Source organism: Plectropomus leopardus, chromosome 1 (assembly GCF_026936395.1).
Source record: "Plectropomus leopardus strain MGB_pleo_1.0 chromosome 1, ASM2693639v1, whole genome shotgun sequence".
Taxonomy (NCBI): domain Eukaryota; kingdom Metazoa; phylum Chordata; class Actinopteri; order Perciformes; family Serranidae; genus Plectropomus; species Plectropomus leopardus.
Genome location: NC_142176.1, coordinates 20,006,749 through 20,029,518, shown reverse-complemented (window position 1 = coordinate 20,029,518; position 22,770 = coordinate 20,006,749). Strand labels below are relative to the sequence as shown.

General features: G+C 38.0%; 2 protein-coding genes across 3 annotated transcripts; one reads left to right on the top strand and one right to left on the bottom strand.

Moving 5' to 3' along the window:
* Positions 1–1,965: 1,965 nt before the first annotated feature.
* On the bottom strand, positions 1,966–7,588 carry cyp2r1 (cytochrome P450, family 2, subfamily R, polypeptide 1). The gene is made up of 5 exons (XM_042488870.2): positions 6,982–7,588; positions 5,838–5,979; positions 5,107–5,739; positions 4,673–5,002; positions 1,966–2,997 (listed from the first exon to the last, which is right to left on the bottom strand). Exons 1-5 carry the CDS (start codon positions 7,216–7,218, stop codon positions 2,780–2,782), a joined length of 1,560 nt encoding a protein of 519 aa, XP_042344804.1. The 5' UTR covers positions 7,219–7,588; the 3' UTR covers positions 1,966–2,779.
* Positions 7,589–16,976: 9,388 nt separating this feature from the next.
* calca (calcitonin/calcitonin-related polypeptide, alpha) lies at positions 16,977–20,713 on the top strand. 2 transcript variants are annotated; one of them, XM_042489781.2, is made up of 5 exons: positions 16,977–17,079; positions 17,565–17,656; positions 18,021–18,152; positions 19,419–19,600; positions 20,227–20,713. In XM_042489781.2, exons 2-4 carry the CDS (start codon positions 17,571–17,573, stop codon positions 19,579–19,581), a joined length of 381 nt encoding a protein of 126 aa, XP_042345715.1. In that variant the 5' UTR covers positions 16,977–17,079; positions 17,565–17,570; the 3' UTR covers positions 19,582–19,600; positions 20,227–20,713. The 2 variants fall into 2 exon arrangements, with proteins under 2 accessions (XP_042345715.1, XP_087938137.1); XM_088082011.1 differs by lacking the exons at positions 19,419–19,600; positions 20,227–20,713 and adding an exon at positions 18,714–19,411.
* Positions 20,714–22,770: the final 2,057 nt, after the last annotated feature.

Sequence of the window (22,770 nt, the reverse complement as noted above, 5' to 3'; positions counted from 1 at the left end):
GAAATCCAGCAAATTCACTCAGGTTTTTAAGGGTCAGTTGGCCTCTGGCTTCTTGTCTTTCTGCAGAAGTGGTCCCCTGGAACTGTTTTCTTTATAAACAAACTCCATTTTGATTGTTTTTTAATACACTATACAATTCAAATTCCCAATGTGAATCTGTTTATTATTTTTTGTGAATTGGTTAAGGTTTGGCACCTCAGGGCCTCAAGTTGGGTGTCACTGCTCTAAACACACAGGTCTCCACACAGGTGTTTACTCTTACAAGTTTAATTACTCCTGCTGTCTCGAGACTGTGGGTGTGCACAAACTGTGCTCGAATGACAGTTTGGTAGCATTTGATAGGATGGAACAGTATACAGGGGCACGACACCCTACAGCACAGAGGTCTAATCAGCAACAGTAAGTGAAAACACCTGTGAGTGTGTGTGTGCAGAGCCTTTAAAAGCTGCTAGGTTAAAAACTTTAACATTAAAATGGATCAGATCATTACATGTGAAACTGCTTGTGATGGCAAAACCACAAACAATTAACTCCTCACTTCAATTCCCCTTCACACTAACACACAGCATCTTTCAGGGAGCATCTTTCCACAATGCGTCTGTTTTGCTTTGGTCATACTGCACCAATCAGCATCTGAAGCAGAAACCTGTTTTATAAAAAAAGTCTGGCCAAGGAGTGCTAGTAAACCCGTGTAGGTCTCAAAAACAGGTGCTCTTTGGATTCAAAGTTCAAAGTTGACAACTACATATGAACATAGTTGAGCATTTAGCTGCTAAAGAGCCAGATATTCCCCTGAGGTGCAGAGATAAACTGAGCTAAAATGATAGTGAATGTCAATCTTTCATTTACCTGTTTCACCTGAAGCACGACTCCAAACCAATGCTGATGTTTTCTGTGTCTGCTCAAGTTGTGAACAGGCCAACATTTGTTAACACATTGGCCTACTCAAGGTTAGTCTTTGTTGGTGTGCTCCTAGCTTATTAGTCTGCCCTCAAGTGGGCATGGAAATCTTTCCTAATGCATTTCCAAATGCAATGACAGATAAATATATTGCTGTCCCAGGACTTGGGACATAGAATCAGTAGGCTGTGGCTATGGAGCTATAACATTTCAGTAAGTTTTGGCATTGAAAATAAAATTTGATATTGACAAAAGGAAACAACAGTTTTTGCATACTGATGTGTTTTTCAGTGATGCTCTTTTCATTTTTTCTTTTTTTTACTTTTTTCTGGTGTCAGTTTTTTTTTATACTGACAGTTTTTTCACTCTTTTTTCTGATTAAGTTTTCAATCACAGTTTTGGCGTGAAAGGCAAAAGTCTGAGGGGAGGGGGCAAAGAAAAGGTACAAGGTAGAAGAAGGTAGAAGGTAGATTTGTTTAAAAGATGAAATTGCATTTGTCCTTGATCCTGCTACATCTTTGGAGTTGAAGGATGACTTTTATTAAAATCAGCTACATAAAGAATTCCATCTGGTTGCTCAGGCATGTTGTTGCTGGTGGCATCATACAGTTCCTGCAGTGCCTTTTTTAAATTTGTATCAGTCTTGTGTCTAGTCGGCTCTGAACAAGGCCTGTCCATCCAGTACAACAGCTCGATCTGGGATTTGATTTACACAGAACCTGCATACTAAGGAGAGAACGGCTTTTCTTAAACTACAGTTCAAGAGTGACATGACAGAAAAAATCAGAAGACTGTCTCTGAAAAACACATCAAATTACATAAAAGAAATCGGTGTCTGTTTTGTATTTTCAGTGCAAATGCTTCCTTTATCCATGACAAAGTTTATTTTTTGATGCCAAAACTTACTGTCTTAACTTCAGATGTATCTTATTGAAATTATTCTGCAGTGGTTGAATGAGAAAATGTAGTGTCTTAATATATGGATAAGTAATAAATATGACATCTTTGTACATGTGAGAGTTGGGCTCAAGCAATGTAGCAGTAGCTGAAAGATGACAAGGCAAATTTTGAATATCTTAAGAAAGACTTTATGAATACACAAAAAACTCATACAACAAGTATTGCAAAAAAAGAAGAACAAGCAAAAGTTAACCTTACATGTAAATGCAGTACTTTGTTAGTACTGATAAGCACCATTTAGCAGAAATCAGTGTTGCATAGTCAATTTCTAGAAATCCACCAAGGCTGCATTTGCCTTTGAGAGACACATTTTCCACAGATCCCTGGAGACGGGGTCAGAGTCAGTCCAGATGATGTAAATCTTGGCCCACGTCAAGCTCCAACACACAATGTTCAGAACCTTCTTGGAAAGCCCCATTTCGCCCCACACGTACAAATCAGTGGTGTCATTTGTCTGACCTGAAGCTGTCCTGAGTAGGCAGGGCTATGAACCATCATAGGTGTACTTACTATCAATCATTGACATATACCTAACCCATTGCTACTGCACAGAGGTTCATAGACATTTTTTTTTTCTGGGCTCAGAGCAGCTCTGAGCTACTGAGAACCAAATCAATAGCTTCCGAGTGTTCCCAGAATGTCCTTTCAGCACCAAGTCTATGACGCCTACCTTGTTGCTTCAAAGTATTGTGCAAACGTGCATATTGCTCAGTAAAAGAATTCGCTAACTGAATTCACTGAATCACGTGCCCATATGTAGAGAGCTTTTTTTTGTCCTTGGAAGTCCTTTGGAAAAACTGTGACACACCAAACCTGTACGCCACAATCACGAGTGATGTATCATATGGTTGCATTGCTGTGCAAAACAGTAAAATCCTGGCTTGAACAGATGAACAAGCTGTTATAAATTCTTGCTTGCCTACTCCTTATAAGGAGTGTCTGCAGAGCAGGGACTTTTCTGCTGCCTGCGGACAGCACAGATGGAGTAAGGTTTGGGCTGTAAGGTCATGCCCAGTTTGGGAGTGACAGTGGGGACGGTTCCTGGAGGGAACTGAAGATGAAACCTCTGCAGCAATGTGGTGAAAAAGAGGAACATCTCCATCCTGGCCAGCTGCTCGCCCAGGCAGCAACGCCTCCCTAAAAAAAAGAGGAAATTCTTTAATTTAGACTCTCTGTCTGACACACACACACAGGCACAACACCTGGCTAGTTAATTCAAGTCCTCAGAAACATGAGGGACAGATGTGAAGAAAAGGGTTTAACTGAGGATTCTGGATACTCTTCTGCAAAATCTGTGAAAAACATCATGTGAAAATCAAATGCTATAGCTGAAGCACACTTATTAATAATTTCATTTATACACATACATTTGTTCAGAATTTAAGGGGGAACGCCCACAAATTAAGATTTCCGATATGTTATTTCCATGGCCAAGGAGGGTTTAACCCTTTGGAACCTGGATCAACATCAGTTTTCTTGTGCTGTGTTCAGACTCCTTGAAACCTGAGAAAATTGGTTTAATTTCTTTCAAAAACATGGGGGGAAAAAGGCCATGACCAACTTAGCAAGAAATGTCCCACAAATTGCAAGAAATTAGTAAAGGGTGACAAGAAAATTACCTAAAAGCTGGCTTTAAAGAGAGGGGAAAATTATTAGAAATTATTTTTTATAAAAGGGGAAAAAATTCTAGACTGTGTTTATAATTATAAGAATTTTATATTTAAAATTATGTTACAGAAAAAAAAATATAAAATATATTTCCCTCCCACTTTTTTCAGGTAATTTTCCTGTGACCTTTTACATTTTTTTGCTAATTTTTGGGCCATATAACATGCTATGTTACTTGTTGCTTTCATTCTCCCCATTTTTTCTTTACAGAAATCAAACCAATTTGCCCAGGTTTCAAAGTGCATATCATTATTTTTAAACATCAGCTGCTCTCTCTCAAAGCCAGAAACCAGAGAAGTCTCAAATTTGTGATGTCTTCAAATATAAAGTCTGAAGCTGTTCCGTAAACAATGCATGGGAGGGAGACTGATTTGTTTTCTTTTTCAAACTCAAGGGAGTTTTTTTGTTTTGCGTGTTCTCAATATTGAAACAGAAAATGTTCCCATATACCCAGAACATTTTCCCTGGCTGATCTCAGTGTCATTTAGAACGTCTTTTCCCTTTCATTGTCTGTAAAGCAGCTCCAGACCTTATACTCTATGACATCACACATTTGAGTTTTAGCACAGTAGTTTTTGGATTTGGGAGGGAGTTGTCCATTTTTACTGACTTTTTTTTAACTGTCTTAGATCAGAGGTATAATATGTAGGAAATTTGAAAATGGGTGAAGTTCCCCTTTAAGGATTGTATGGCTGCTATCACTGATGAGGTCAATAAACTGTGATCAAAATGGACCATATGGAAAAATTAAATGTTGAAATGTTATTGTTCTGCTCCCAACAACAAGGACATTTGTTTTATAATAATAATAATAATACTAATAACTTGTTGTTATACATGATATATGTAGCTTTATTTTTACATTAATGGATTTAATGGAATTTGTAGATTTAATTTTTTAAAAATGTATATAGTATTCAGTGTATATAACACACTGATGTTTGTTGGTGAGTTTTTCTGTTTTTGTTTAGGGGTTGGCAGCATCTGATTCTGGGGACATACTATAATTACCTGCAAGTTTCACTAATATATGAATTTTTAGTCAGTGAAATTCTCAAGATCTTTAAAATGTTTTTTTTATGTTTTGTTAATGAATATAGCTACAACTACTTTTGTAAAGTATGTTAAATATAAAGGCACTAACCCATGGAGAATGGCAAGAAAGCCTCACGCCTCACAAAGTTGCCCTTGCTGTCCAGGAACCTCTGCGGTGAGAAAACCCCGGGATCGTTCCAGTACTTCTCATCAAAGTGCACCGAGTAGAGATTTGTGATCACCATGGTGCCCTTGGGAATTGTGTAACCGTTGACTTTTGCATCCTGGGAGGTGGCACGGAAAATACCAAGCGGGACAATGTTGCAGAAGCGAAGGACCTCGTGCAGAACGGCCTCCACAAACGGCATCTTCTGCTTATCCTCTAAAGTGGGTGCCCTCCCAGTGGCCAGAATGCTGTCAATCTCCTTGTGCACCCTCTCTTTGCAGGGAAAAGCAGACACCATCATGCATTTATTCTTGCAGAACAGATGTGCATCAAATTTCATATAAGACGTGAAAAACATTAATGATGCTGTGACTGACCTTGTATGTTGGGGTAGAGAGCCATGTACAGCATGGCCCAGCGCAAGGTGTTGGTTGTAGTCTCTGTGCCAGCAATAATGAGCTCACCCACTGAATAGATGAGGTTCTCATAGGAAAAAGAGGAGGTGGGTTCTCCCGCGTTCTGCTCCAACTCATCCAAATAGGCATCAACATAATGGCGAGGTGCGTGTGGCACCCTGCCCTGTGAAAAACCCGTTATCACCTGCAGCAGGAAGTCATACACTTCAGAGGCATTGCGGAACAGCTTCTGGTGTTTTCCAAAGGGCACATACTCAATCCAGGGGAAGGCGTTGTAGAGGAGGGCCCAGCCGCTCACTGCTAGCTCCACGTTCTCACTGAATATCTCGATCATGTGCTGGAAGTTGCGGTCGTCGTAGGTAAAACGCTGTCCAAAGATGATCAGGTTGGTGATGTTGGACACAGCGTTGGTCACTAGGTGTTTGGGATTGAAGGGCTTTCCCTTGTGTTCATCGATGGCATCGACAAAGAACATGCACTCCTCCGAGATCTTCCTCTCAAACAGTCTCTGGCCGCTGCCGAAGTACCGGAAAGAGTTGCAAGCCAGTTTACGGTGTTCAATCCAGCCTTTGCCATACTTACAGTTTAGGAGCCCTTTGGAAAACAGAGGAGTTTCATCATTTATCATGCTAATTATAAAGATACTGTTGCACAAGAAATTGCTTTTCAATCTTGTAATAGCATCATCTTACCACCCATTTTGGTCATTTTCTTGAATAAAGGCAGTGATGGACGATCAGCGAAAACCTCGCTCTGATGGTAAAGGCATTCCCTGACAGAGTCATATCCATTTAATACCACCGTCAAGATGCCTCCCAGGTCAAGACTGAAGATCTGAACGGTACACATAACAACGTGAGGTTTTTTTGCATACATATTTACCCTTTGAAACCTGGAGTAACATCACTTTTCTTGTGCTGCTATTAGACGCCTTTCACAAGTATTTAAACCTTTGTACCTTGAACAAATTGATGCAATTTATTTCAAAAAGGAAATCAGAAACTTGTTAAGAAATGTTCCACAAATTAGTAGATTTAGAAAAGGAGAGGAGAAATGAAAAACGCCAGAGAAAAACTATATTTATTGCTAATATCATAATTACGTATAAAATTATGTTGCCTAATTATTTTTTAATTCTTAAGCACTTTTAGCACGCAATTTCCATTTTTGATTGTTTTAATGAAATAAATAAATAAAAACAATTTTCAGGTCTTGCACTTTTTACAAATTTCTTGCAGATGTTCGGTCATTTCTTCTTTTTTTTGCTCAATGCCTTATGTTTTTTTTAAAAAAAAACAAGCCAATTTGCTTAGATTTCAAAGAGTTAATGGCAATGATTTATACCACAGTTGTAGGCATGTTGAACATGCTAGTACTGGCACGTCTCAAAACTGGTTTTTCTATGAACCAGAAAATGACATTACTGCTGCCTAACAGGAGATTAAAAGAATGAAACAGACCTCATTTTTAAGGTTACCCCTCAATTTAAAGAGATATCCAGATCTGCATTCAAATTATGTTCAACTTTGAAAAGCACAATGTGCCACTAAAAGTGTCTTCATATATTTTTCTCTGGCAGGAGGATTAAATTTCTGGGAGCCCTAATGCTGCAGACCGCCAAACATTAGGGCGAGTCTCTTTTGTTCGTTTCATAACTGGTTCCTCGCGTGTGCGTGTGTGTGTGTGTGTGTGTGTGTGCATGTGCATGTGCATGTGTGTTTCATGAAAGTCTGAAACGTCTTGTATAAGGTCATGCACCGCACAGTTTGCAGCGCACTCCGTTAAGAAGGCACTGCGGTCTTAAAATGCGCTGACGGCTGAGTCCGAGTCATTTACCTGTCCATGAACTTCACTCTGCTTCTTGAGGAAGACGTGCGGCTCGTTGGCCAGAGACATGATGTTTCCTATCACAGGGATGGGAGATGGACCAGGAGGAAAGCCCGGGGGTCTTCTCTGCTTGCCGAGCTGGCGAACCAACAGGAAGGCGAGGAGAGCGACAGTCAAGCAGCCCACAGCGAGCAGAGCCTGCGCGCAGGACACCGGCACCAGAGACGGAGATTTAATTGAAACCATCTTTTCAAAAACTCTCTCCCACTGCTAGCCCACTTGTGCTGACTTCGGCTTCTCCTCAGAGGAACTGAAGCACATATGTATCATCTTGCACACTTTCTATCCCCCGCCTCTAAGGCTAAGATTGGCCAGAAAAAAAGTCTACTGCTGGTGAACTTTGGTCTGCTCTTGATCAATAACCCGGATCATTTTTTTTTTTTTTGTGGTTATTAGGTGGAGTTTTGGGCTGCTTTTAATGAACGTACAGAAGAGCCAACACACCAAACTCACAGAAGTCTCACTACACTTAATCAAAACCCATTATTAAAGCTGTAAAAACGCTGAGACATGAAAGTTGTGAACCGGTGAGCTCAAACAAACGTCCAGAGCAGCGCTTTGATGCTTAAATGCACAAGCAGTAGCCTAATTGACATCAGAACATTATATAGGCCCAAGTATGATCTAAATATATTATTTTACAGCAGAAGAAAGTGGGGGTGGATTAAACAGATGGGTACAGAGCCGCCCATTGTTTCAAAGAAAATAGAGACAAAAAAATACACCCACAGTCTGGAAGCAGCTTTCCCAGTAGGGAGGTGCTGGGAACATACTGGAACAGCTCAGAAACAGGTTTTGAGAATTTTGAGTGAAATTTTATTCTTGGGCCCTAAAAACAACCCTGTTTCTTAAACAATCAAAGGTGAACAAAATTAGAATTGTTTAAATTAAATTAAAGAAGATAAGGTAATTATGCTAAAGAACTACCTCATGGGAAATAATCTGTTTAAGCAAAGCAAAAACACATGCAGTTACAATTAATATATACTGTAAATGCTCAATCAAAATACATAATATTTTTAGTGAGCTATCAAGGCTGTTTGGTGATTTTTTAATGGATGGGATCAACATGGAGCAGATTTTATGCACAACAGTTCAGATTCCTTGTATCAATTAAACCTGTGAAACCTGAGCAAATTGGCTTGATTTGTCAAAAACATGGAAAGGAGGCAACGAAAGCAGAAATAACCCCCCAAAATTTGCAAGACAGTAGTAAAATTTACAAGAAAATTACCTAGAATTTGTAAAATATATATATATATATATATATATATATATATAAAGAAAAAACGGAAATGGAAAGTGAGGAAAGTGCTTAAAATTATAATAAATTTTAACCTAATTTTAAAAATGTAACATTGATAATTACAAATATAGTTTTCCCCCTTGCTTTTTGTCTTTTTTGCCAATGACAATTTGCTCAGGGTGCAAAGGTTTAAATTCTTGTGATAGAAATCTGAAAGCAGCACTAGAAAAGTGACGTTGCTCCAGGTTTTGCTCATTTAAGCACCTATAGATCATGGGTGTACAAGTCACTTTATCTACAGGGTTCAGTTTGTTGCATAAACAGTGTTAAAGTTTGAGGTAGAAGTATTTCTGGGAGGTGGAGTCAAGCATTATGTCACTGACTAAATCAATTCAGATCCAAGTCTTGAATGAAGTAAAGAGCACAGATTGAAGCATACAGAAAAAAAGGGAAAAGAAAAAAACAATGCTGTTTTGGAAGGTCAGTGGTATAGCTAATTATCTTACTTAAATCTTAAAAGATTTACATTAAAATACATAAAATACAGTGAAAAATGCAGTTATTATTTGTCCTGACTGTATTCCATCTGTGTGTTGGTTAAAGTGACTTTAGGTAAACTCAGCAGCTACAGGTCAGGTCATCTTTTTGGAAAAATTGTCTGACTTTCAAAACCGGTGAGCTAAAGACAAACCACATGAGCAAACTAACCGAGACTGGAAGCCTGTCTATAGAGGTAGACAGATTGTAGATAAAGTCACTGGCAGTCAAGGCAGGAGTCATCTGGGGTCACTGCCCAGGTAAACACAGCCTCCCTGATAACCCAACTCCACCCACCATGCTTCTGCAAGCAGAGGCGAGAGAAGCCTACACAGACGGCTGTCACAAAGTACCGTATGAAGGCTACATATACTTGGATATATCATCATATCTTGCTGTATAGGCTACCAGTATTCTCAAAGGTTTTTCAGATATCGTTTTAGCAGCACAAAATTGAACAAGGGTCTATCTTGAGATGTGATCACTCCAGATGTGATCTACTTAAAAAAAAAATGGCCCAGGAGCATAATGTAAGGGGACCAATCGTTAAAGGACAGCCCCTTCTCCACTTCCTACCCCCTGTTTCAGGCCCTTTGTTCAGACCTCACCCATCTTCAAACTTGGCCTTTATTTTGATCTCAACTACAAAACTGTAAAGTTTCATGCCTGTGTCTTGCACAGTTGTGATGTTATTGGGTTGAGAAAATCTGTCCACAGACAGACAGATAAATAACTGCCAAAAAAATGGCTTCTGTGGTAATTTCCGCAAGAATTGTGTCACCAGGACCACATTTTGCCATGATCACACACACACACAAGGAGAAACCAATACCAGCAATTACAGCAACTGCAGTGTTGTTGCGGATGTAATTACTGTAATTCTAAATTAACTGACAACTTCTAAGTGACCCAGCAACACTGAAAAATGAAATGATCAAGGCACAATGGAAAATTTTGCACAGAGCTGTGTATTGGCAACAATCTGGCAATACAATACGTACCATGATACAGGAGAACTTTCATAGTTTAAAGAATACACCAGCATATTAAATGTGTTTGTTTGCTTCCCTTCTTTTCTTATACAAAAGTTTTATTCCATTATAACTTGACATCAGTTTTCATTCCTTTTACAAACAGGCTGTTGCCAATCATGCCAAGCTTCCAATCGTATGAACTTTCTTTTTTAACAAAATGTGGATTCTTAGTAAAACAAACACACTTTGTCACCAATCCCACATCAACTACAATATTATATTCAAAAAAATCCTAATAGTTTTTTAGACTGAAAAGGGATGTGTCATACTGATTTGAAAAATCCAATCCATTCTTTGAGGTAACTAAAGAGTCAGCATGTTTTTTTGTATAACTCTGTTTTGTTTTGGAGCAAATAAAGTTTGCCCCAGTGAGCTGCTGCAGTTTCCTTCAGCTAAACACGTTAAAGGTTAGGTTGTGCACTACGTTCAAAGGTTAAAGGTTAAGGCAGGGAACACATTCCACACATAGTTGTGTGAGATTTTTTAGGCTTAGTGTCTAAAACTGAACTCACTGCAGGACTGTGCATTGATGTTTTTAAAATGAGTAAAGATTTTTAACACTTACATAAGATTGTAGGACCAATTGGGTTTCTAGCCAAATAAATCTGAATCTTGAAATAGAATTTTGCCAATATTTTCCTTTTACTCACTCCTTTTACTCTTTTATTTATCTATTCACGTTTTCCCAACAGATTTTTTGTAAATGCTCAGTGGAGAATGGAAAGGATGCAAGGGTTAACTCAGGTAAATATGATTTTATTAAAGAGGTTTAAAACTATAAACTGCTTTTGTAAAACCATGCTCTCCACTTTGCTGTGTGATCATGTCATCATGACTTGCTTCTCATTAGAGATGAAGTTGTTTATCCAGCCGTTCCTTCCTGCTGAGGCAGCTGGTAAGCTTTTTTTTTTCTGAGATGCCTCAAATGGCCTCTACAGACCTCTCCCAATCATTCAGATTTGTTAGGGCTACCTAATGAGCACATTCTTGCAAATTACTTCAATGCTTCCTGCCAGCTCCATAGATTCAAAAGCTATGATGGAAGCATTAAACACATCTGTCAAATTTAATCAAATAAACATCTTCTCACTGTTACATTATCTTGTTACTGGCTGGATTAACAGGGACCTTTTCTGCTTTTCTTTATTTTTTGTCATAAATATATGTATAATGTAACAATGACGATGTAAGTTTACATGCATACATATTTGACTCTATCCTAATTACGAATATGATCATTTACTTTATTTGCAATATAGCATTTCCATATTAAGTGGTGAAATATGCCAATATTATTTAGGTTTTAGGAGCATTGTTCGGAAATGTTTACGGTACACTTAGAATATGAGTCTTAACAGGCGTTTTTTTTTTACTGCAGTTCGTGACACACAGTTTCTTGCCTGTGTATGTTAGTTATCGGGGCAGAAATACATGCCCAAAAGAAAAAACAACATTCCTGGTAGCAGGGAGAAACAAACCTACTTTAAACATTATGAAAATCTTTTGGATATACCCAAATATTGCAATACTAACTATTGCGCCAACATCTTGGGTGCATTTTACACTTATGCATGACTGCGTGTAAACGTGAACATTGGTGTAATATTAATTTTAATTAGCCATGTACACAGCTTAGCAGGAATGTTGTCTGTTTTAAAATAGGAAAACAAATGATAATTTTATAATGTAAATGTAGTCTGTGTCAGATGTTCATATTAAACAAAGTTTCAAATAACTGCAAATCAACTGCAAGTGTTTACATTACATAGCATACAATGCTATATGTGGCTACATGCTGACGACTGGGAAATATGTAATCTTGGTTGCCAAATTTCTCCCCAGTATAAGATTATTTTCAGACGGGAACATGTCCAGTTTAATTTAGAAGCTTTAGCCACATGCTAACAGTCCTATAATTATATAAACATGATATATTTTCTCTAACAAAAATGTTATCAGGTTAGGTCTAGTGCGACATAATTTTTACTTCTTGACCCAAACAAAGTATCTAATCCGGAAAAACAAACAAACGAACAAGAAAGGAAACATTTTTTCTATCTATATCGTCAAATAATCAATATGTTTTTATGCCCTCGGGTAGAGGTAGGCAGTAGGATAGTGATTGGCTGCATTGGTTTTTACCACTCATTTTTTTAATGTCACTTGCAAGCAAAATATATACCTGAAAATTAAGGTATTTCATCACACTAATGCAATAATCAGATTTGTTTTGTATGAATGCCCTATGCCAAAGATGCTAAAACAGTATCTATTGCCATATACATGGTATGGAAAAATATCAGACAAATATATACTGTCTTACAGTGTACAGTATACGTATTGTTATATCACAACCCTGCAGCATCCTGTGTTCATTTTTTGTCCTGATCAGTGTATGGGATTTAATTTAGTTACCGTATTTGTGGTAGAAAAGCATCAGTCTTTACATTATAAGTGCATTTGAAGAGCGTCCTTCCTGTTTGCTATACTATGGGTCATGTGTGGCATGTTCAGTTGGGTGAGTCCCTGGACTTCTGCAGCTCTACAGTTAATTATTTACCATCCGGACGACTGGAATTATCAAGTGCATTGGAAAATCTAATTTCCCTGCTATGCTAACGCTGTCCAGAACCTCTTTTTTTCCAACAACATAATGGCAGCAGCAGGAAGATCAAGAGGTCTTGTAATCCCTCTGCAACCACTGGCCAGGTGTTCAAATGTTTGGATTGTTTGGTCAGCTTTCTAAAGGAGAGCAGCGGGTGTACACCCCTTTGCTAATGGGTACTTCACTTCATGTTCATAATTCACTGAGCCTCAATGGTAGTTTTATGTTCTTTTTTAAGGTTGCAGAAACTGATGTGTAAACTGGTTTCAGGCACTTCATGTCCATTAGAGATTTTCACAGTTGCAGTTTGTTCTCATCAATGCGTTGTATTGTAACATGCTTTGTGGTGAAGTCAAAGATAATTTTCCACATCTTGGACAATAAAGTTCCTCATTTGCTAATTAATTTGTCAGTTCTGTGCTTGATTCTTTAACCAACTCCAGTGTTAAATCAGAGGTCATCCAGCCAACAACAACATCTGACATGGTCCACCAAGTCAAATAGGTCATGCTCATCATGCTCCTTAGCTGTGTTCGAAATCGTTCACTCACTCATTCACTATGTAGTGTACTATATAGGGAATAACAGAAAAAGATTTCGGACACTACGCTGGAATTTTTGAACATCATTTGGATGTGTTTTCTGTAAAATCCCAAATAAATTGTTGAAATTCCGATCATGTTGAAGTGTGGTTTTGTCAATTATATTCCTGTGCCCTGATTGTGAGCTGTAATAGCCACTGATCTATTTAGTTCACGAGCTACTTAGCAGTACATCGCATGTACACTAAAATTTGCTGTGCATTGTGGGTATTTTATAGTGCACTATATAGTGGATAAAATTAACCACTGAGAATTTGAACCCTACTACAAAATGGCGAACACACAATATAGTGCACAATTTCTGTGATAGGGACGGTTTCGAACACAGCTACTGCCCTCTAGATTGTGTCTCAATCCGCCCCAATTCACCTTACCTGTGTCTTGTTAACCCTGATTGTCTGTGTATATAATCCCTGTGCGTCCTCCTTCATGTTGCCAGTTCGCTGTGTGTTCCAGTGACGCCTCGTACTGATATTCCTTGCTCGTAAGTCCCCTCATGTAAGACCATAGCCTGCCTTTTTGATGTTTTTTCAAAAAAGTATTTTATCTTTAGTGCATAATTTCCTAAAAAAAATGAATTGTTGTATTTTGTTACCTTAGAATGAGCTGTTTATATCTACACAGGGAGTGGGTCCTCGTCCACAGAGTCCACCATGATACACCATCATGTATCAACAGTAGCCCAGAATGGACAAACCAGACACTGGCTGTATATCACTAGGTCCATTTGTTATGGAGAGTAAGAGGCATCTGAGGATAATCCATCTCCCACTAAAAACCTCTTGAACTCCAGGATCTGAAATCATCAGATGAAAAAGGTGAGCACACATTAGTAAGTTTTGGGCAAGTGGCCTAGTGGTTTGTGTGGAGCCAGACAGCCTCAGAGGCACGCTGATTTATAATGTCAATCTGCTTTATGCAGTGTTTTTACTAGTTTTAATCACCTGGTCCATTTGTTTTGGAGAGGAAGAGACCTCTGTTGATAATTTGGCTCAGGGTATAGAACATTTTCAAGTTTCAGCAGGTTGCAATCTCCTACCATCACCACTAGATGCCACTAAATCCTTAACAGTGCTCCTTAAAAACACCTAAAAGCTTGCCCCTTTAGGACTGGACAGTAATGGTCATCCCCAAAACAGCTATCCCTTTTTGTAAGAAAAAGAAAAAAAAAACCCTGCAATTCTGACTTACAGCCTAACGAATAATCTAATATGTTTTACAGATGGAGTCACATGGCCATTTCCATCTGTTTTGTGGCTCTAAATAAATCTGTTGTGCTGAGGTGGTGGTCATGTGAAGGTAATCATGAAGCTAAGGTAGCACACTATTATTTTGGTACTCACACAACAAGTTTCACAAAATAAAAGAGGAATTCAATTTTAAATTCAAATTTTCTGGGCTCCTCTTTTGCTCTACATTGTCACAGATCTTTTTTATTTTTATTTTTCAGCTGATCTGGACATTGTTTATAATGTTAAGACTTATTCAAGGTCCCCTCTGCAGGTGCCAATGGCCTCTGTTTAGTCAGCGTTCCTGTTTAGATTCAACAAAAGCCTGGAGGCTCAGAGGGGGGAAAACTTGGCAAAAGATGTATACTTTTGTTTGATGTACACAAAAGATGTACACTTCACCTCGCAATGATCCTTTTATACGATCAAATTTCCACAATCCATGTTAACTTATATATTTAATAAATAACTGTCGAATCTGCAGTTGATTTCCGCGTCTCGCTGCCTATTCCAGTAATGCAAGATGTTCTCTCAATATGAGAGAACTCTGAAGGAAATTACCCTTTTATTCTGAGCCAACAATGATGCTGCTCTTCTTTGGGAAAAGACACACTCACACTGACTCAGCTGAGGTTGTCACTGATGAGCGCTGCACTGAGCACAATGCTGCCCTCTCTGTCATGAATGCTCTCCTGTGTTGCAATTAATTTTCCAGGCCAATTCATGGATAACATTAGGGAATGTGAACAGTGTGAGATAATTGCATTCTTGACAATAAAATTTTCCCCTTGGAATTTAATTTCTCTGCATCAATTCCTCGGGTCAGAGCAGGCAGTGGTGAATGAAAGCCTGGGAGCAGCTCAACTGCCAAACTGTGGAGAGTGTTTACTTAAACAAATATAAGTGGCACATTTCATGAGAGAAGAAAACATCAAGACAATAATAGTGTGTGTGTAGTTGTATTCTCTTTCTCTAAAGTCTTCTGTCCTCCATGTGCAGTGTCTGGCATCATGAAGCTGTTGGAGACTAATTTAGTGCTGCTGGTACAGATCCTGCCGGTCCGCTCAATAGTACTAAAAGGCTCATCCACGCTAATGAGTTTCCCTGTGACGCAAAACTAACTGGGAAGCTGGGTGCTTTATGACACATCATCCAATATTGTTTCATAAGGGGAATTACAAGATGGCCAGAGACCAACGGGACAGTAATTAGCTGAGAGAAGCCGGATGGACGCCTCTGAATTCTCTGGGAAGGTTGAGTTTATCCATACAGAGCTCCCTGTGAGGCTATTCCCACACAAGGAAGGCATTAATTTATCTCACCATGTATAAATTATGAAGTGGGATCAAAACTGGTTCATAATATGAAAATAATTAGTTACACAGACAGAGGAAGTTACATCTACTACTTTGTAATCTGTGCTTCGGGAATTCCCGCTGTCAATCTAATGACAAGTTGGAGACATATTTTCTTACTTTGATATTTATGACACTAAATTGTCCAGCAGTGCCAGTTGTTGAATAGCAAAATAAAATTTGCTGTTCTACAACTGGTAACCATGCCCAACTGTCCAAAAATAACTGTTCGCAACTATATTTTATTCATAAGAATACTTACCATATTGCCAATTTTATTACTACCAATTATAGTATCATAGTGTATTGTAGCTGTGCGTTTGGTTTGTCCAATGGTGTTGCTGTACCCCAGCAGAACACAGCTCATGCACATATTCAACTAATGTTAATGTCTTTAGTACGTTGTATTTGTCAGATAGCCTGTGGGAAGTGTCAGAAGACAATCATGTATGCTGCGCTGTATGTGTAATTTATGTATAATGTAGTAGCTATTATTTACTGCATAGCTGTGCAGTATACTGTATAACTGCCCTTGCTTATGATAAATGATATAATATAGTAAGAAATTACTTTTCATATTTTGAGGGGGGTTTCAGGTGGGAGGTAAAGGGGTCAAATTCCGGTCTATATCATTTGAGGCTGTGGTTTTGTATTATTTGGTAACTTTCTGTGAAGTGTCTCTCGGGGTAGTTTTATTTTCCACGATAAACTTTTTTGCTTGGCCTTTGACTGTTGTCCTTACCACACTATAAATGCAACTTGTGTGACTGCAACAAAGGCTGTCACAAATTGTTTTTGACTCACTTCTGAACTTCACTGCCTTTCTTATATGTGATGAAAACTCATGGTATTTCCATTTTTTTGTCCACTCTATTTGTAAGTTAAGGTAGGTACTGCACATCTAAGCACCAACAGATAATATGGTGCCACATTAGAAAACTTAATGAAATATTTTAGCAACAGAGGCACTGGTGAACTATGTTTAAATGCCCTGACCATAATAATTATACACGCTTTTTAATCAGGGGATTTATAGTCGGCGGGTCCACATGCGTGTATAGTTCTCAGTAATATGAAATACGGATAATGACAGTGAGATTTTTCTTTCTCATTCATTCTCTTTAAAGAATGATGCTTCTGACTGATTCAAATACCTGGCAGCTTTTTGTGAATTAAACACACTGATGACCATATATTGATGTCATTTGCGTAGAAGCTCTTTTATTGGCTCACTGTAAGTGATGTCAGACTTCTGATTGGCTCACAGTTTGAGGTAAAATACTTGACTAGCCAATAGACTATGATCAAGTACTCACTCACTTAATACAGAAACCTACGGGGAACATATATAAAAACCCTGCAGTGTGGGGAGTGCTCAGCAGATACACAAGTGAGCCTATCATTCAATTCTTCATCATCAGAAGAACTATTATCATTCGGTGAGTATAAATTTTTTTTTTAACCGATTTATTAAATTGATTTAGAAAATTATGCTGTTGATGTTAAACATTTAATGTGATAATATGTTTTTTTGGAGAAGTTGAGGACTGAGTGGACTGGATACCCACTTATACTAGTAGATACTGGTTGCTATTAGAAGGGAGATGCAGCTGTGTTGGTTTCATGACATTATACTATCTGTGGTAGACTGCAACTAATTCCACTAATGGAAAGAGCTGCTGGCAAAGCTTCCAGTGTCAGTATATCACCAATAACTCGTCTATCTGGCTCTGCAGCTGCTCTAACAGTGAGGGGGTGTAAGAGAGAGACAGAGAGCATTCATATTGCTATGAATGCATGCAGTAGATGAGAAAGTCTCCTCAAAATGTTTAATGGCATAAAATATTGTGGACGCACAAAATCCTTTCAAAAACTTTTCCTTACAACAATTTTCATTGTTTGGTATTGTGTGTATTTTCCACAGAGCATCATGATAATGCTGAAACTCTGGACTCTCCTCCTTGCCTATTCACTGATCATTTGTCAGATGTACATGTCACAGGCAGCTCCTTCCAGGTGAGAATTGTGGCATTATTTGTAGAGCACAAAATATATTTACCTTATAAAAACATTGTTATTTTGTGTCAGACATTTTTGACATGTTTAAGATTATTTCTTCAACATCTTCCTTGTCAACCATTACTAATTAAATAGATTTTCAATCTATAAACTTATATCTCCTTAAGCTCTTAAAGAGCAGTTTACATGCTTAAAGATTAGAAAATACAATTCAACTTCCTGTTTTAAAAAGAACAATTGAATCAGATTACATAAAGTCTGCATTGTATGCCTTTTTATGAAAAAGTAACACTGTTTTTAAACCAATGCTGTTGCAGAACCAGAGCCAAAAACATCAGTCTAATCAAATGTGTTTTTTCAGAACTAGTAAGGAGTCTCTGTTAGATGGAGTCACACTTTCCAATGATGACGCCCATACGTTACTCAGAGCTATCAAGGAGTTCATGCAGATAACTGCAGATGAGCAAGACCACCAAACAGATGATGGAAACAGGTATGGCTTTTAATTTTTTTTGGGTGTCATCATAGTATAGTTAATCCTGATTATAATAAATAAATAATCTATCTACTGTTTCTAAACTACCACCTGTTCAGCAAAATATAACACACTTTTTTATGAGCCCATCAGCTCTGACTTGTTGGTGTTTATTAATTATCAAGGTATTTAGTGAAATTCATGTAAAATCTGCTCTCTGTCATACTCTCTTTATGCATGGACTGCAGTTATTAAATTCATTTATCCACTCATTTATTTAATATTAAATCATATGCCTGCAAGACAGCATCTTTTGTCAGAAAACTGAAGAGCACATGATATCATGAAAATGAGAGAACATGCATGATTGCATTTTTACAAAAAATGACACTTAACAATAGCATGACAACTCAACAACGATATCTTCATATGCCTGTTGGATCTGTTAGCATGCAACTAAAACATTAATATAAAGCATGACATATTAGAAAAACACCTCTGCATGTGATTGTTAACATTTATCTGCATGCCACAGTTACTGTAAGTCTGTTTCTGCATGTCTGTCTCCATCTCTAACAGCTTGGATAGACCTGTGTCTAAGCGTTGCACCGGCTTAAGCACATGTGTGCTGGGAAAACTCTCCCAAGATATTCACAAACTACAGACCTATCCCCGCACCGACGTGGGAGCAGGGACACCTGGCAAGAAGCGAAGTCTATCTGAGCAATATAAAAACTACGGCAACTCATACAATTGAAACTCTCCCTGTATAATCTATCCTCTGTCTGTCAGAGTTAATTTCTCTTATTCATCCAACTCCACTCACAGGACTGCTGATGCATGTGGATCCTATCTGTGTGACTAATGTCACAGAAATGTCCCCGCTTTAATTTCCCCCTTGGCAGACATTAGATTTTACCAGAGACTTGAAAACTTAGAATTAGCTACAAAATGTTGTGATTTAGACAGTTCTGTACAATAAAATAAAAATACAGACAAAACCAAAACCTCTCTGATGTTATTTTCTCTTTATAGTAACTAGGGTTTGGCTTAATTCACTCAAGATTTTAAAATCTATTACTCAACATATTAAAAAATGGGGGGAAAACGGGTAAGCACGGTGATACACACACAAATGTTGGAATATTTTCCTCTATGTATTTCCATTGTGTTTAATATGTTGTTGATGAAGCTAAGTAATATTGATAAACATGTGTAATGTAAATGTCTGATCTAATCTTGAGTATAATTATAAACTGTGCTCACTATTTCTATTCTTACAAGTAACACAACAGCACAGAAGCGGGCATGCAACACAGCAACTTGTGTAACCCACCGCTTGGCTGACTTCCTCAGCCGGTCAGGAGGACTAGGACACAGCAACTTCGTTCCCACCAACGTGGGTGCCCAGGCGTTTGGCAGACGGAAGCGGCGTGGCCCTGTGTGAGCACAAGAGCAGATACATGGTATGTTAGCACTCATTAAAGCTTATACTGCGGATAATGTACATCTCACAATGTGTGAGAGTTTGTAAATGGATGTTTTGATAAAGTTTTACTGTGATAAAATATGCCCCCTAATCAATTAATAAATTAATATGTAAGCCTTTTTCTGTATAGGCATGTATATAACTTTATAAATTCAAGGTAACACGGCATGACTAACTGATTTGCAAATGGTAGGAAATTCCCTTTTGTTCTTAGGGAAATTTGTCTTGGGGAAAAGTGCTGAGTGCAGCTGCAGAATACATAATAGACAAACATAAAAGATACACTACAACACTATACACATCAACATTCCTTTAATGTGGTCATTTATATAGTAACAAAATTAACTTAAAAAACTCAAGAAAGATTCAGTAACTTTTTGTAACTGACTCTTTCTTGAGTTTTTGTTAGGCAGCCTCACTGTTACTGAGTTCTACAAAACAGTATTTATTACAAGCCATCCCACTGGCCCATATCATCTAAATAAGGAATTTTGATCTTATATCTCTTACTACTCAGATTTTTTGTTGCTCTTTACCTTCAATCTATGAAATAAAGCCAGTTGAGCAGTATTGTTGTTTTCTGTCCTCTCGTTGTCTCTTTAGGACTAAGTGCCTCATTTGAGTGACAAAACAACATCATCATCTACCTGCAAACACCTGGAAACAAGAGCATACAGTATTCTTCACAAACATGGACTGATCTCTTGCTGTCAGAAAGTTGTCAGTATTCATTGTTAGTCTGTGCTTAAACCAGAGATTTATCTAGCATTGGTGTCATCGTTATCACAAAAAGGAAGAGATTTTCTTTTACTAAGAGGGTTGAGAAAGTATTTTTTCACTTTCTTTGTATGTGGCTCAACTGGTCTTCTGACCTGTATCACCAGTGTACAGTGTGTTGAACTGGAAGTCTAACTGAACGTCTGCACTACCGACAAAACCTTCTACAACTGTGGCTGTCTTGTGCTTTGATGTAAAACATGTCTTAGATTTCATTGTAGTGCACAATGCAAGTGTGAAAAATGTAAAATGTACTTATGGTTATAAATACTGTGATAATTGTGAATTCAAAGCAGGAATAAATTGTATTTTAGCTACATTAGGCTTTCATGTCTTATTGTGCTTCAGCTTGATTTGAGGTATGAGTGGATGATATTCACATGGTTTAAACAACAAGATATAAAATCAAACCATGTTAAACATGACATTCACATCTATTTTTACGTGAATGGAGAGGAAACATTGACTTCACAACATAAATAATTAGACCTACAAACTTCCTTAAAGAATATTTCAGCTTTTTTATTTAGTTATTTAATATTCTTTTGTTGTAAGAAACTATGATATAAGCGTATCACAGACATTTGAACATTTATGTTTTAGCCCTCTGTACCTGGCTCAGTTTGCCCTCCAGTGGTTACAATAAGTAACTGCATTTCCATTGGATGCAGAGCCTCGGCCAAGAACAAGTGACTTAATAAATAGGGTGTAAGTTTAGTTTCTCTTCACATCACTAAATGTTTTCATGTTGTTAAAAAAAGGCTTCAGTGTTTTCTCTAGAGCTTCACACTCACATACTGGTAAAAAGGCTGGGTATTATTTCACAAATAATATCAGAACAAGGAGAAAGAATTAAACATTATTTTTCTTTCACTTTATTTTTAACAAATTCCATCTGTGGTGTGACAATATTTCAGAAATGACTATTGGTACTTAAAAATATTAACACAATACCATTTTTGATCAATAATCATCAGTAATACAGATACAATGACTACGTGTGTAAAGGCAAGTATTAAAACAAATAGAATGGTCTGATAACTTCAGAAAATTACATCACTTTACTGTAATACAACCTTTAAAATCGGGGAAAAAAACAAAATTTATTCCATATCATGATATAATAATATCCAATATCCAAGACCAGATCTTTATATTGCCCAGCCCTGCTGTGGGGGAACCGTAATGTTATCCATCTAATCTGTGCTCTGAAGTTACAAAAAGCTTTATGACACCTTTTTCTCCACACATAGACCATGCAATATAACCGAATACCCGATAACATTACCTGTTAACAGGTGTGGATGTGTAAAAACAGCGGAGCTCTCCTTTAACAGTGACCGAGCCCTGATTGGATGGAGGGCATGACGTCAGCTCGCTGTTGCCCCAATTACCGATGTTAGCGTTACGCTCAGGTAGAGTTAGTGCCAGGAAAACAGCGTTATCGGTGAATACGTGGCCTCGCCCAAACGTCTTTAACTTTAGTGGTATGTTAAAAATTGCCCGGCTTAGAAATGTTGTTGAAATGCTCAACAAATCGACGTGGATAACGAACAAACATCGCTACATCCGCCACCTGACGCCGACAGCCGGCGAGGACGTTAGCATGCTGCTATCGACCGACAGATAAGCTAGCTACCATCATTAAGCTAACGGCTAGCGAAATTGGCAATTTTGGCAGCAGAGAAACAGGATTTTCTTGGACAAGAAAAAAAGAGCCCTGCTGGATTTCCAAACCTGGCAGTTGTGGACAAAAAGGTTACCTAACCTTGTAGTTATAATGTGCTTTATAGTGGACTGTTAAAGATCGCGGTGTGGAGAGGATACCGAAAAGACGCCAGGAAAGGTGCACCAGAGCTCAAGACTTCACCTGACCCGAGGGAGTGGTGTTTCAACTTTCTGTAAGTAATATAACTCTTTTTATTTATGTGTGTATTTATTTGTTTTTTTTACACGTTGCAGTGCTTAGAATTGTTGTTTTGTTCTCGCTGGTGTGTTTGCTCGGCGCTGTTTGTGGTATTTGTAAACATCTTGGCATGGTTTATTGATATTGATAGATAGGCTAGACATTATAGGTGTGGTTCATGGTGTCTGGCTCAGGAGGCCTGTGGCTGACTGTGCAGTGTCATCAGAGCATCTTGTTTACCTGGGCCTCCCAGATTTTGAAAGCACTGCTTTCCTCCTTCAACTGGCGTCCACAGTACTTTCTCTAATGTTGCAATTCTAACAGTTTCACTTGATACATGTTCACATTGTGCCCTGCTGTCGTAATTGATCATTTCCATACAAACAGTGGTGGATAAGGTAAAGTCATACTTGAGTAAAAGTGAAAATATGTTTACAGAATGTAAACATAGAATGTAACTTGAG

What these genes read in the sequence shown, in the direction of transcription:
- cyp2r1 (XM_042488870.2), bottom strand. Translation starts at nt 7,218, where the DNA reads ATGGTTTCAATTAAATCTCCGTCTCTGGTGCCGGTGTCCTGCGCGCAG. An exon ending in AGAGTGAAGTTCATGGACAG is followed by an intron (nt 5,980 to 6,981) that starts GTAAATGACTCG and finishes TGTACCGTTCAG; the next exon opens with ATCTTCAGTCTTGACCTGGG. An exon ending in GAAAATGACCAAAATGGGTG is followed by an intron (nt 5,740 to 5,837) that starts GTAAGATGATGC and finishes TGTTTTCCAAAG; the next exon opens with GGCTCCTAAACTGTAAGTAT.
- calca (XM_088082011.1), top strand. Translation starts at nt 17,571, where the DNA reads ATGATAATGCTGAAACTCTGGACTCTCCTCCTTGCCTATTCACTGATC. An exon ending in TCACAGGCAGCTCCTTCCAG is followed by an intron (nt 17,657 to 18,020) that starts GTGAGAATTGTG and finishes GTGTTTTTTCAG; the next exon opens with AACTAGTAAGGAGTCTCTGT. An exon ending in CAAACAGATGATGGAAACAG is followed by an intron (nt 18,153 to 18,713) that starts GTATGGCTTTTA and finishes CATCTCTAACAG; the next exon opens with CTTGGATAGACCTGTGTCTA.